We start from the raw sequence: 13,474 nt of genomic DNA, 5'->3' as shown, positions 1-13,474 counted from the left end.
CCACTGGATCCTCCAACTTGGGCTGGGAGCCCTGGGTCCCTGTTTTGGTCTCTGTGGATGAGTGGGGCCCAGCAGGTGCTACCTTGTTCTGAGTTGGACCCTAGCTTCTGGTTCTCAGAGCCAGGCCTGGGAGGAGTCTGGAGTCTGACTCCATCTTTCATTCTCTGTCCCCCATTCTTGGAGCCTGTGCTTCTTCTCCTGGGTCACCAGGCTGGGAAGAGAATGCTGGTCCTCCTTGACCAGACCCTCCAGCCCCCTTCTTAGCTTCTAAATAATTCAAGTTCTAGCAGGTCTAGTGAGGGTGAGGGAAGTCTCAAGAAGTAAGAGAGGCCCCTCCAGAACGGCTCGCGATCCAACCAGGCCTCCTCTCACAGAGGTCACCGAGAAGCCCAGGCTTCTCCCCTCCCTCCACTGTGCCATGGCCAGGGATTAAGGGTAAAGTCAAACCTGTGTGCCAGGGAGATATTGGCATTGGGGCTGACATGTGAGTAGGGGTGAGAGCTGCCCAAGAATAGCCGGAAAAAACAGGTCTTGGGAGTCAGGTCTTGCGGAGGAAGGTGTGGTAAAGGCCTCAGTGAAGGAACCACTGGGCTGGTGGCAGTTTTTGCCAGTCTCTTTGGCATTAGGGAAGTGGTTGCCACACCACTTCCTCATCTCTGCCCAGGGATAAGAATGTTACAGTCCCCAACAGGGCTGTGGGGAGAGTCCCGAAAGATTGCTCCAGAATCAGAGTTTCTTAGTGTCTCTTCCAGTTTGCCCCCTCACCCTGGGATAAGGTCTTGGCCCTCAGTTTCTCTGTGGGCCAAGTGGACCTCAGCCCCCTCCCTTGATGACTCTAAGGCTTCTTGCAGTAGGGTTTTGGGGAGAGCACAGTTGTGTTGGGGGATTCCCCTTATTTCCTTCTTTTAAGGAGATCCCTGTCTGGCCCCTAGGCACCGAGGGTATGACTTTAACCATTGCTCTAAACAAGTCAATCCCACTGTAAGCACATGACTCCAAAGAGGGACCACAATCTTAAATCTCATATCTTTTCTTTTAAACAGTTATATGAACAACTGTATCCTGCTCCATAATAGATCTGTGTTACTTTCCATATGACAGCTTTTAAATGACTTGTGCTTAGTCACTCCGTTGTGTCCGACTTTTTGTGACCCCATGGACTGTAGCCTGCCAGGCTCCTCTGTCCATGGGGATTTTCCAGGCAAAAATACTGGAGTGAGTTGCCATGCCCTCCTCCAAGGGATCTTCCCATCCAAAGGATGAAACTCAGGTCTCCTGCATTGCAGGCGGATTCTTCACCATCCGAGCCACAAGGGAAGCCCAAGAATACTGGAGTGGCTAGCCTATCCCTTCTCCAGGGGATCTTTCTGACCCAGGAATTGAACCGGGATCTCCTGCATTGCAGGCAGATTCTTTACCAGATGAGCTACCAGAGAAGTCCTTTAAATGACTTACCAGCTAATATTTTTACCCTAATTGACTGGTAGAGTTAACAGTCCGAGATGGAACCCACATTCTCTGTGTGGCTTTCATGCTAATGGCTCATGGGTGAGTGAGGTCTGGGTGCTGGGTCACATGCTTCCCCGCTTGCCCCAAAGTGTTGGAGATTCTCATGGTGCTTTGTCTTAAGGGATTTGTGTTTGGTTCATCCTGCTGGAGCCTGGGAACAAGGATGGCCAGAGGGATCCCGGAGGTGAACTCTGGAAGAGGAATCCAGGGATTGGCCACCCCAGCTTGTGTCCCACCATTGGTCTTTCTTGCTTTGTTGGAGCACACTTCTCCCGAGGGTACCTTCCCAGCTTGTTGTCCTCAGTTACAGGGTGTGTGCTGCCTTCTGGTGCTTCCCCAGCCTTGCCTACCTCTTCTCCCCATTTTCAGCTGCCATCACCCCCTCAACCAATTTTAGTTAAACCCAATGGCTCAGCAAGTAAAGAATCTGCCTGGAAAGCAGGAGATGCAGGAGACGCAGGTTCAATTCCAGGGTTGAGAAGATCCCCTGGAGAAGGGCATGGCAACCCACTCCAGTATTCTTGTCAGGAAAATCTCATGGACAGAGGAGCCTGGCAGGCTAAGGTCCATGGGGTAGCAAAGAGTCTGACATGACTGAAGCGAATGAGCATGCACTCCTCAATGTAAAAGCAGGATGGATAGTTAAGTAGTAGGCATCAGAGTTACTGCCTTCTGTCATTCTTTACAACTCCTCCGGTGCCATGTCCTCATTCTGTCTGGGAAATCATGTCCTTCCCCACTCCTAGTCCACGGGTTCTGATGAACCCTCTCTCAGGGGATCAACATGTAACCAGACTTAAGCCAGTTAGAGTGTTCCTGGCCATAGTGCCTGGCACATGGTCCAATTCACACTCCTCAGAGCCAGGAAGCTCATTCCTGGGACCTTGGATTAAGCAATTAGGTAAGTGGATTTGTTCTTGCCCAATGGCCTGGAAACCTCAGAGGATGCAGGGGCTAGAACTACTGCTACCACCTTGTTGCCAAGTAGAACCCAGTGATGAAAGCCGCATGTTAAAGGCAGGAAAAAGAGATAGAGAAAAATGGGATCCTCTTGACATTATCTGAGCCCTTGAATGCAGCCATGCCTGAAACCAACCCTGCTTCCAGCAACATGACTCAATACCTTTCTGTATGGCTGAAGCCGGTTGAGTTTTCTGTCCCTGTAACCAAGAGTCCAGACTTGTGCTCTGAGTCTAGGACAAAGGATGCCCTCATTTGCTGAGCCTTCTTTTTTTTAATATTTATTTACTTAGTTGGTTGCACTGGGTCTTAGTTGTGGCACACAGGATCTTTAGTTGCAGCATGTGAACTCTTAGTTGTGGCATGTGGGATCTAGGTCCCTGAGCAGGGATCAGACCCAGGCCCCCTCCATTGGGAATGGAGTCTTAACTGCTGGACCACTAGGGAAGTCCCTGCTGAGCCCTCATAAGCCTGGGCTATGGCCCTGCTGTTTGCCAGGACATATTTATTTTCCAATCACTGAGGGCATCCCAGGGCTCCTGGCAGTTTCTGCTTACTACTCTCTGAGGGTAAAGACTGTGGGGTTAACTTCTCTAGGCAACTCTGCTCCCCTAGAAGCACAGTAACATAGTCTCTCCTGAGAGGCACTATGTAGAAGCAGGGCAGGAGCCCTTGGGGTCACCTGGGATATCTCTGAATAAAGTGGAGGTGGTCTAGAAGAGGAGTTCTACTTTCACCACAACCAAGTGTTGGGCCCCATCTGGAGAATGGTAGAGGAAACAGAGACCCAAATAGAGACTCAAAGAGGGACCAGAGATCACTCAGCAATGCACATTCCCCAAGGGATCTAAGTCTCTGGCCACTGGTCTGGACAGCATCAATCCCTCTCTGTGGCCTTGCCTCAGGCCATCTGGTCAACCATTGCCCTTTGGAGGACAGGGCCAGGGCAGCTCCCTCTAGCCTTATCACTGAGGAATTCAGGCAGACTTTGAACTTCTTCTTCTATATACTTCCCTATTCTAAACATCCTCATTATCCCGCTGGACTCCAGACACACAAAATTAGAAAATTCCCAGCTAGATACAGCCAAGTCTACTGGCCCCAGGGAAGGGATATAGCTGGTGTATGGGATTCACAGAGAATGGGCAGTAGTGGTGGGCCTTTGAGGTTGTGTAAGAGTCTGATAATTAGAGGTGGAATAAGGCAACCCACTCCAGTGTTCTTGCCTGGAGAATCCCAGGGACGAGAGAGCCTGGTGGGCTGCCGTCTCTGGGGTTGCACAGAGTCGGACACAACTGAGCGCCTTCACTTTCACTTTTCACTTTCATGCGTCAGAGAAGGAAATGGCAACCCATTCCAGTGTTCTTGCCTGGAGAATCCCAGGGATGGGGGAGCCTGGTGGGCTGCTGTCTCTGGGGTCGCACAGAGTCGGACACGACTGAAGTGACTTAGCAGCAGCAGCAGCAGAAGGACATTCCAGGAAGTAGGGACAGTGTGTGCAGAAGCATAGAGGCAGGAAAATGCCTAACACAGTCAAGTTTGCAAGAAGTCTGAGTCAGCTTCAGTAAGGGGTGCTGGAAGCATCAGGAAACAAGTTTGGAGATGTGGACAGGGGCCAGGCCTCATCAGTCCCTGCCTGGACTAGTGCAGAAGCTTTCTGCCCCACCACCTGCAACCTGAGGGATCTTTGTAAACTGTGTGTCCTCATTCTCATTCTCCCGCATCAAATCTCTGATGGTCCTAGGAGTCAAAGCCCATACATCAAAATGGCATTCCAGCTCTTCCAAACCCCACCGCTGCCTACATGTCCTAACGTGTCTCCTGCCACTTCATGTGGAAAGGAGAAAGTGGGGCTCAAAGTCAGTCCTACCTTGTGTTTAGTTAGGTAACTGCCTGGGGACTTGCAGTATAGTCCTGAGTGTCTGGCTGGGGGTCCAGATTAGCCATGCCTTGTTAATTCCACCTGCTCAGGACGCCCCTTCCTGTCTATTCCCACTGTGAGGGGCTTGGGAGAGAGCCTTGCTTTCTCCTCCCAATGGGGGCCCCCTGAGATCTAGGGTAAAGGCTGAGGTGGTGGGGCAAAGGGTGAAGATGCAGGGAGTTCTAGCTGTTAGGTGCTGGGGGCTCAGCAAGACAGGGGTGAGCCCACCTCAGATGTTGGGGGCCATATCCAACTCCCCTCAAGGGAAGCTTGAGACCACAGCTACTGGCCTGGATGAGAAACCCCTGCTTCACCCAGGGCCAGAGAACTATGGCAGAAGAAGCCAAAGGAGACAGAAGTAGGGTGGTGGGGGCACGTGAGTCCCTCCGAGGAGCAACTAGTCTCTGAGAGCATCTAAAATGCAACAGGCTGGAATCGATGAAACAGGAGAAAGAAATTCCTGCCTGTAAGGTACCAAGCACCGGGGGGGCCACCATGGATGATCTGTGTTTCCAAGGTTTGTCAAAGGAAGGCTCTCTCTCTCTCTTTTTTTTCTTCCTGCTAGGAATAGTTGGAAAAAGCTGTGGAAAGGAAGCAGAAAGAGCAGGGGCTCCCATTACCATGTCACATCCCACGATTTACTTAAGCCCCTCCCTACCACCACTGAAATAACGGAGCATCAAAGGGTCATGAGGGGAAATTGAGGACTCAGACAGAAAGCGGTGTGATCAAAGGTACGTAAGCCCGCAAACTAGCTTCCCGGATGTCCTCTTCATTTTGGTTTCTGTGTCTGAACTGGTGAGGAGTCTCAGATCTTGTAGTCAAGGAAGAAATAAGGGTGGAGAGGAGAGGAGGAGGAGAAAAGTGTCGGGGCGGGCACAGGAAGGTGAGGTAAATCATGGGATCCAGAGGTCACAGAAAAGAGGAGAAATAGGCTCCCGCCTTTTCAGAGGGCACTAAAGGAAGTAGAGATGATTATCTTAGTGGGAAGAGAAACAGGGGATCTGCTGGGCTGATGGGAAGGTATATAATAGCTTGATCTGGGTGGTGGCTCCACAGGTGCACATGTGTGAGACAATTCCCTGAGCTGTCACTTCTGATGTGTACATCTCATTAATTAAAACCTATCTCTAAAGTCCCAGGGCAGCGTGTGGCATGCCACAGCCACTTCGGAAGAAGTAGTTACTCTTATAAGATGGCATAGCCTAGTTAAGTCCTCGAGTTCTGGAAGCAGACTCTTGGCCACTGCCTGACTAGGCGAACTTGGGCAAGTCACCTCAGTTCGTCTGTAGAAGTGGCGACAATGACAGCACCACCTACATCAAGGTTGTGTTGAGAGTTACATGTAAAGGACACAGGGGGATTGACAAGGGTTACCAGTTGTTGCCAAAGCCCCAGCCCAGCCCCACATGCCCAGATGCCAGCCTAGTTCCAGCATGATAGCCTTGCAGAATCCCCGGCAGCCTGAATGTCCTTCCCATTGACAAGTGCAGCTATGTTCACCAGAGGAGAGGTCTCAAGCCTGGTTCTCCTTTACCCCCTATTGCTGTCTGATTTCTCTTACCCTCCCTGTATTTTCACGTTCTTTGTCCAATAGTCCAAAGCCTCCCGTCTCTGGAAATCCTGGGAAGCCTGGACATTCCTGATGGTCCAGGGCTTAAGACTCTGTGCTTCCAATGCAAGGGGCAAAGGTTTGACCCCTAGTCCGGAAACTAAGATCCCACATGCCACATTTTTGGCGGCACAGCCAAAAAAAAAATAAAAATCCTGGGGAAGGTTGAACTCTAGGGAGTAGGAGGATGGAGTGACAACTTGTGTTGGGGGGTTGAGGGTAAGAAAAAGAGGGAGACATAGGGACGCAAGCTTGGGTCTGGGGCAACAAAGAACTTTTCCGCAGTTCAAGGTGATACCAGGATAAGGGCTCTCATTATTAGGAGAATGCAAGCAAAGGAGTTCAGCTTGGTGTTAAGCCTGGACCCATTAAAAGGCCCTTCTTGTGAGGTTTACTAAGGGCCATGAAGTCTTTCAGGTTTTTTTGCAGAGGATCACCACGAAGAGGGCCTTTACTACCTTTGTTACCATGAGGTCACTTTGCTAAGCAGGGGCAGTAGGGACTCAGGTTTCAATCCTCTGTCTTTTGAAGGTCATCCTGGGCACCACTGCAGAAAGAACACTCAGTTTCAAACATGGTGTCTGTGGGTGATGTTGGTGGGTGATGTTGGTGTCTGATCAACCGCAGAAAGAAGGGCACCAGCACCTGGAGCCACGAGTCCTTGACCTATCGGCTGGTGACCTCTTTCCCTCCCCTGATGACCCTCTGGGCGGGAAGATCTTGTTTTCAAGATGCCCAGAGGAACTTCCTGGGAGACACAGACCTTCATATCATGAACCCCATGAGAGGGGGTGCATATAAGACTGAGCCCTGTCTGGTGAAGTCTAGCCTGCTTCCCATCCCCCTGCTCAAGGCCCCCTGCTCTTCCCCTCACCCACCTGCCAGCTCACTGTAGAGTCCCATCATGGCACAGGCAGGAAAGTTTCTTGCAGTAAATGCAACACCCCTCCTCCCCCTGATAATATCACCACACATCTTGTGATGCTTGATTAAATGCTCCTGGGGGAAATCGGCTATTGAATATCGGCTATTAAGGAATCCCTGTTAATTTTGTTAGGAGTGATGATGGTATACAGGAAAATATCCTTGATTTTAGAGATGCATCTGAAAATAATTTGCTCTATGATATCTATAATGATTTTCAAATACTCCAGCCAAAAGAGCAAATGATGCAAATATTAATGGTTAATAACTTTCAAATCTAGAAATTTGGAGTGGACAAACATTGGAAATTCCTATACTGCTGTTTTGGTGACATCACTCCTGGAAATGGGCATTTCCATGTTCATTATACTACTTGCTCTACATTTTTTTATATGCTTGAAAATGTTCACAATACAAGTTTTAAAAAACCCATAATGTGGCAGAGAGATTAGATTGTATTTCTTTTTCTTCTGAAATACATCTAAGGCATGTGAGAGAGTTTGCACACACTGCACATTTTCCTTGGTACAGTGAGAACAGCTTTGTGTTGGGGAGGTTAGACAGGAAAAGGCGGAGTCTAGGAGGTTGAGAAGATGGAGCAAGAAGGAAGGGATGGAAAAACAACTTGTGAATGCTGGCAGAGGACATCAGACACACAGAAAGGCAGATCATAGTCTTCGAAAGGAGGTAGGACAAAATATAAAAAGATAAAAAGAGAGACAAAAGGGGTAGGGACGGAGATCCGTCCCGGGAAGGGAGTCTTAAAAGCACCACCCAAGGGCCAACAAGTCCCAGAGTAAGATATACCATGCAAAGTCAAAAAAAAAAAAAAAAGAAGAAAGGGATGAGGCTTTGTCTAGTCCCCAGACTCCATTCCTGCATCCACAGCCAGAGGGGCACAGTAAGTAGCCCCTGTAAGTGGCAGGCTCCTCAGGATGGATTGCCATGAGGCTGCCACCATGCCGAAGGGCCCATCATCCAGTCCTCCCTAAGAGGACTTGTCACCTGCCTTGGCCTGGAACCTCATGCCGCATATTGTCTGGCCACCCATGAGGACATACCACACTCTGTGCCCAGGACTCCTGCCTTCCTTGGAAACCCCTGGGCAAGGGGGGCAAGAGAGAGCAAAAGAAGGGTCCATAAAGCTCCCAGGCTGGGGATCCAGAGGAAGGAACAACCTGTCACACAGTTCACACAGCACTTTCACATCCTTCAACTACCACAGAAGTCCTGACTGGAAGACCAAGCCCTTTTCATAGTCACTCGTGAGGCTGGGGTGAGATGGGGTGGGATGGGGTGGGGTGGGGAAGACTTGGCTCCAGTCAAGGTGGAGCTGGCCTCTCTTCCCATTTCTCCTGCATGTTGGGCCAAGGGTTCTCACCATCCTCTTTGTGATGAGGAAACAGAGGCCCTTCCACAAAGAGGAAACATGTTCTCCAGGTCAAGTGGCCATGGCCATGGCCTCAGGCTACTCATCATGGAAGCTCTAGAAATGTCAGGAAAGATGGATGTCAGGGCAGCAAGGGAAAGTGGAAACCTCAGAAGGGAGCTCAATATTCCAGCACAGGCCTGTCCACCCCCTACCCCTGGGAGCTTTCAGTTCAGTTCAGTTCAGTCGCTCAGTCATGTCCGACTCCTTGCGACCCCATGAACCGCAGCATGCCAGGCCTCCCTGTCCATCACCAACTCCTGTAGTTTACTCAAACTCATGTCCATTGAGTTGGTGATGCCATCCAACCATCTCATCCTCTGTCATCCCCTTCTCCTCCTGCCTTCAATCTTTCCCAGCATCAGGGTCTTTTTCAATGAGTCAGCTCTTCACATCAGGTGGCCAAAGTATTGGAGTTTCAGCTTCAACATCAGTCCTTCCAATGAACATCCAGGATTGATCTCCTTTAGGATGGATTGGTTGGATCTCCTTGCAGTCCAAGGGACTCTCAAGAGTCTTCTCCAACACCATAGTTCAAAAGCATCAATTCTTCAGTGCTCAGCTTTCTTTATGGTCCAACTCTCCATCCATACATGACCACTGGAAAAACCATAGCCTTGACTAGACGGAGCTTTGTTGGCAAAGTAATGTCTCTGCTTTTTAATGTGTTGTCTAGGTTGGTCATAACTTTCCTTCCAAGGAGTGTCTTTTAATTTCGTGGCTGCAATCACCATCTGCAGTGATTTTGGAGCCCAGAAAAATAAAGTCAGACACTGTTTCCACTGTTTGCCCATCTATCTGCCATGAAGTGATGGGACCAGATGCCATGATCTTAGTTTTCTGAATGTTGAGCTTTAAGCCAACTTTTTCACCTCCACTTTCACTTTCATCAAGAGGCTCTTTAGTTCTTCTTCACTTTCTGCCATAAGGGTAGTGTCATCTGGATATCTGAGGTTACTGATATTTCTCCCAGCAATCTTGATTCCAGCTTGTGCTTCATCCAGCCCAGCATTTCTCATGATGTGCTCTGCATGTAAGTTAAATAAGCAGGGTGACAATATACAGCCTTGATGTACTCCTTTTCCTGTTTGGAACAAGTCTGTTGTTCCATGTCCATTTCTAACTGTTGCTTCCTGACCTGCACACAGGTTTCTCAAGAGGCAGGTCAGGTTGTCTGGTATTCCCATCTCTTTCAGAATTTTCCACAGTTTATTGTGATCCACACAAAGGCTTTGGCATAGTCAATAAAGCAGAGGTAGATGTTTTCCTGGAACTCTCTTGCTTTTTCAATAATCCAGTGGATGTTGGCAATTTGATCTCTGGTTCCTCTGCCTTTTCTAAAACCAGCTTGAACATCTGGAAGTTCATGGTTCACGTATGGCTGAAGCCTGGCTTGGAGAGTTTTAAGCATTACTTTACTAGCGTGTGAGATGAGTGCAATTGTGCGGTAGTTTGAGCATTCTTTGGCATTGCCTTTCTTTGGGATTGGAATGAAAACTGACCTTTTCCAGTACTCTGGCCACTGCTGAGTTTTCCATATTTGCTGGCATATTGAGTGCAGCACTTTCACAGCGTCATCTTTCAGGATTTGAAATAGCTCAACTGGAATTCCATCACCTCCACAAGCTTTGTTCGTAGTGATGCTTCCTAAGGCCCACTTGACTTCACATTCCAGAATGTCTGGCTCTAGGTGAGTGATCATACCATCGTGATTATCTGGGTCATGAAGATCTTTTTTGTACAGTTCTGTGTATTCTTGCCATCTCTTCTTAATATCTTCCGCTTCTGTTGCTTTGGGCAGGCCTAACTGACATGGTCACTTGACTTAAGGAGGAGACTTAACCCCTCTGTAGCTGTGTTTCCTAAAAGCCACAGGTGGCTGGCTAGGGGCCGGGGCTGCTGGGTAGCCATGGAAGCTCCTGGAGCAGCTGGAAGCAGATGGCTGGGGCAGGATGCCTATGGCAAGGTGAAGCTTTCAGGAAATGGCCAGTAAGACTCAGAGAGAAGTCAGAGGAACCAGGCCTCACTGAATCCCTGGGCCAACCCAGCCTCTGGGAGGATAGAGGGGAGTTGAGGGTTTCCTCCTCCTTCTGGGGACAGGCCCATTGATCCTGCCAACAAAGGCTGTCTCATAGGTCTCAGGTGGAAGACTGGATCATTTGGACAAACTCTTTAGGGACTGCCCTGCCTCCTCCAGGGAGCCTTCCCTGACTGCTCCTCTGAGCGACCATTGCCCCAGTTCTGGAAGGCTGCACCACACATCTGGCTGGGCTGGTTCTCCTGGGTCACTGGCTCTGCTCTCTGCTACCAGCTAGAGAATCTTCCCAGGGCAGGGCATGGGTCTGCCCCTTCTCTATGACACCTCCTGTCTCCACTCTTGGGCTGGGCACTGGCCTGAGCAGTTCTGCTACCAATGAGGAGCTCCTGTGCCTACTCTCCAGCAGGTAGTGGCAGTGGAAAGCTTGAAGGGTGGCCTTGGGGAAGACTTCCTCTTTTGAGGCACTGGAGGTTTTCTTTCCTTTTTTTGCTTCCCTGTTCAGAAATTTCCTCTTCCCAGGCTGAGGTCAGGGCTCCATAAACAGGAGTGATACGGCCTTGGGTCTTCAAACTGAACTTTGCAGCTGCCATTTTATGACTCTGATAACACACTACCCCGCTTCCCCAAGTCAGGCTGAGCAGGATTGCCTGGTGTCTACTTGGTGTGGGAGCAAGTGGTGGTTTGTGTGGAGAAGGCAGAAGTAGAGAGGGAAATAGGGGCCCCTCATTCCAGCCTGCTCTCACTGACTCCTGGGTGAGTCCCTTCTCCTCCCTCTGCGGGCCCAGCCCTGCACTGGGCTGTAGGGGACATGGGAGGGTGAGAGACCTTAGGCCTTGATCCCATGGGATGATCAAAAGGGCCCAGGCTAGGGTTGAAGAGTGAGGTCAGAGTGGGAAGGGCACAGTGGGTTGGAACAATCAGGGAAGGCTGTCTGAAGGAGGAGCTGGAGTTGGGAACTAACCAAATAAGATGTGGAAAGACAGGGGAGGGTAGGAATGGCAAGAGCCAGGCTTGGACTGTCTCAGGAGGTGGGGGGCAGATGTTGCTGGAGAGGGGACCCCACTGAAACCAGTCTGCCCCTAGGCTGAGAAGCCTCCAGCAATGGGAAAATATGGTGCCAGTGGTGGTCCCAAGATCCCTGGCTCATCCACGGAAAATTTGAGTGGTCAGAGCTCAGAGGTGGGAGAGCCAGAGGGTTGCTGGTGAGGCCTGGAAGCTCTGTGACCCTGAGAGGCTGTAAGTGTTGCCAGAGTATGCCTTCAGGGCCAAAACTTGGTGGGGCTTTGAGAGCTCAGGAGGTGGGTGTCACCATAGCTATCAGTGAGAGAAGCATTATGCCAATTGTCATAAGGTCTGCTCCCAGGACAAGCAATAAGCATCCCAGCCCAAGTGTGCAACACATTAGCGAGATGGAAACAGAGATTCCTGCCCTGGTGGAGGTGATGGTCAGGGAGATACTCATGGGACAGAAGAGACTATAGATGACCTGTATACTCCATCCACCCACCAGCCAACCTGGAGCTGGTGCCAGACCTGGAACCCATAGGTTTTAGGCTCTGCCCAAGTAGGAACCACAGATTCCTCAAATTTCAGGGGAGGGATAGAAAGAAATCAGCTTCAGTCCAGGTCTGATGGGTGGGGGACAGGTGTGGCTCTGATATCTTTGGGTCTCACTTTGCCCATCTGTAAAATGGGCTTGGGTAGTCTTCAGGTCTTCCCTGATCTTACAGGAAGATGGCCCATGCATCTCCTGCCTCAGCCAGAATCTGCCCTGCAGCCCAGGTGAGTGCCACCCCCCCCACTAGGCACACACATGGGCACACGCACACATGGGGCACATGGGTACCAGGGGTACACACACACACACCCATGTGGAGACAAAGCAGAAGTGCAAGGAAGAGGGTGGCCACTGCTTCTTGGTTGTTTGCTCCCTTCACATGCACACGTCTGGCCTTCCCCAATAAACACCACCCCAAATCCCCATTGCCCAACACCTTCCACCTTGGGCTCCATATCTTTCAACTCTGCTCAGTGGGAGGGCACAGGAAGGGTCTGCCTGCCAGTCACCTGATCCCCAAAACCCCTTCCCAGGCCCCGGGGTCCTCAGTGCTTGGTCTGCTGCTGAATGTCACTCCTACAAGTAACTTAATGCCCCACAGACACTTTCCCGCAGGCACAGCACACAACGACGACCCTCACAGCCTCCCCCTAACCTACTGCCTACCTGACCTTCCATTTCAGTGGCCTGCAGTCGCCGACCCTGCATTCACTGACTTCGCCAACCCACAGACGTTACACGCAAGGCAAGTTTGGAGCCAGCTCTTTCCCGCCGCCCCTCTACGAGTGTCCCAGATTCGGACGCAGAACGGGCTGCGCGGGAAGGGACTAGGCGCCAGGGAGACCCTACCCCGCCCTCGGATCTAGAGCCTGTCTCAGGCGCAGCAAAGACGAGCCCGCATGCTCCGCGCCTCTTATCCCCTCCACACAGACGTGAGCACACGACCGGGCTCCTGTCACCCCTGCTCCACCCTCAGCTGCCGGGACTCCGGGCTGCCCGGCGGACACTCACCGCGGGGCCGAGGACGCAGACGAGGGCGCCGGTCAGCACGCAGAGCCAGCGGGCGGGCGGCGGGCTTGTCGGGCGCATGGTCCGCCCCGAGCCGGCGGCGGGAGGCCCCGCGCCGGTAACTGGCAGGCGGGAGGCGCACCACGCGGCCGACAGCGGGGAGCCTGACAAAGTGGCGCTGCCTAGGTGGCCCCGGCGCTATGAGGCGCCGCTCCGGGCGGGGGCGGGGGCGGGGGCGGGGGCGGGCCCTGGGGGCTCGTCTGACGGGCGGCGGGTCTAGCCAATGGTTCGGTAGAGGCGGGGCGGCCGCGCAGGTGTGGGGCGGGGCTGGGGGGCTCCCGGGCTAGTAGGGAGTCTGCGCGCTCCCCCAGCCAGTCTCACACTTCAGTCCTCAATCGCGAGGTGTGGGTAGACCTTCGTCCCTTGGGACCGCATCCCCGGGAATCCCGAGAGCCCAATCTGCCCCATTCTCTGCTTGGCTCACGACGTTTCCAAGCGCCTGACTGCGATCTCCC

The 13,474-nt window shown here is 51.6% G+C and overlaps 1 protein-coding gene across 7 annotated transcripts in view; it reads right to left on the bottom strand.

Moving 5' to 3' along the window:
• Window positions 1-13,184, bottom strand: part of VIPR1 (vasoactive intestinal peptide receptor 1) — a 33,166-nt gene extending 19,982 nt beyond the window's left edge. For 5 of the 7 annotated variants that reach the window (XM_081527653.1, XM_081527657.1, XM_081527654.1 and 2 more), the window contains exon 1: window positions 12,963-13,178. In XM_081527653.1, the coding sequence (XP_081383779.1) occupies window positions 12,963-13,040 (78 nt within the window). In that variant the 5' untranslated portion in view covers window positions 13,041-13,178. Of the gene's footprint in view, window positions 1-82; window positions 371-12,962 lie in introns of those variants that run through there. The other 2 variants (XM_081527656.1, XM_081527655.1) reach the window with 2 other exon arrangements.
• Between the last annotated feature and the right edge of the window lie 290 nt (window positions 13,185-13,474).

The sequence above is a fragment of the Giraffa tippelskirchi genome, chromosome 9, assembly GCF_054371585.1.
Source record: "Giraffa tippelskirchi isolate mGirTip1 chromosome 9, T2T-mGirTip1v1.2.pri, whole genome shotgun sequence".
In the NCBI taxonomy this organism is placed as follows: domain Eukaryota; kingdom Metazoa; phylum Chordata; class Mammalia; order Artiodactyla; family Giraffidae; genus Giraffa; species Giraffa tippelskirchi.
This window is presented reverse-complemented; position numbering and strand designations above follow the sequence as displayed.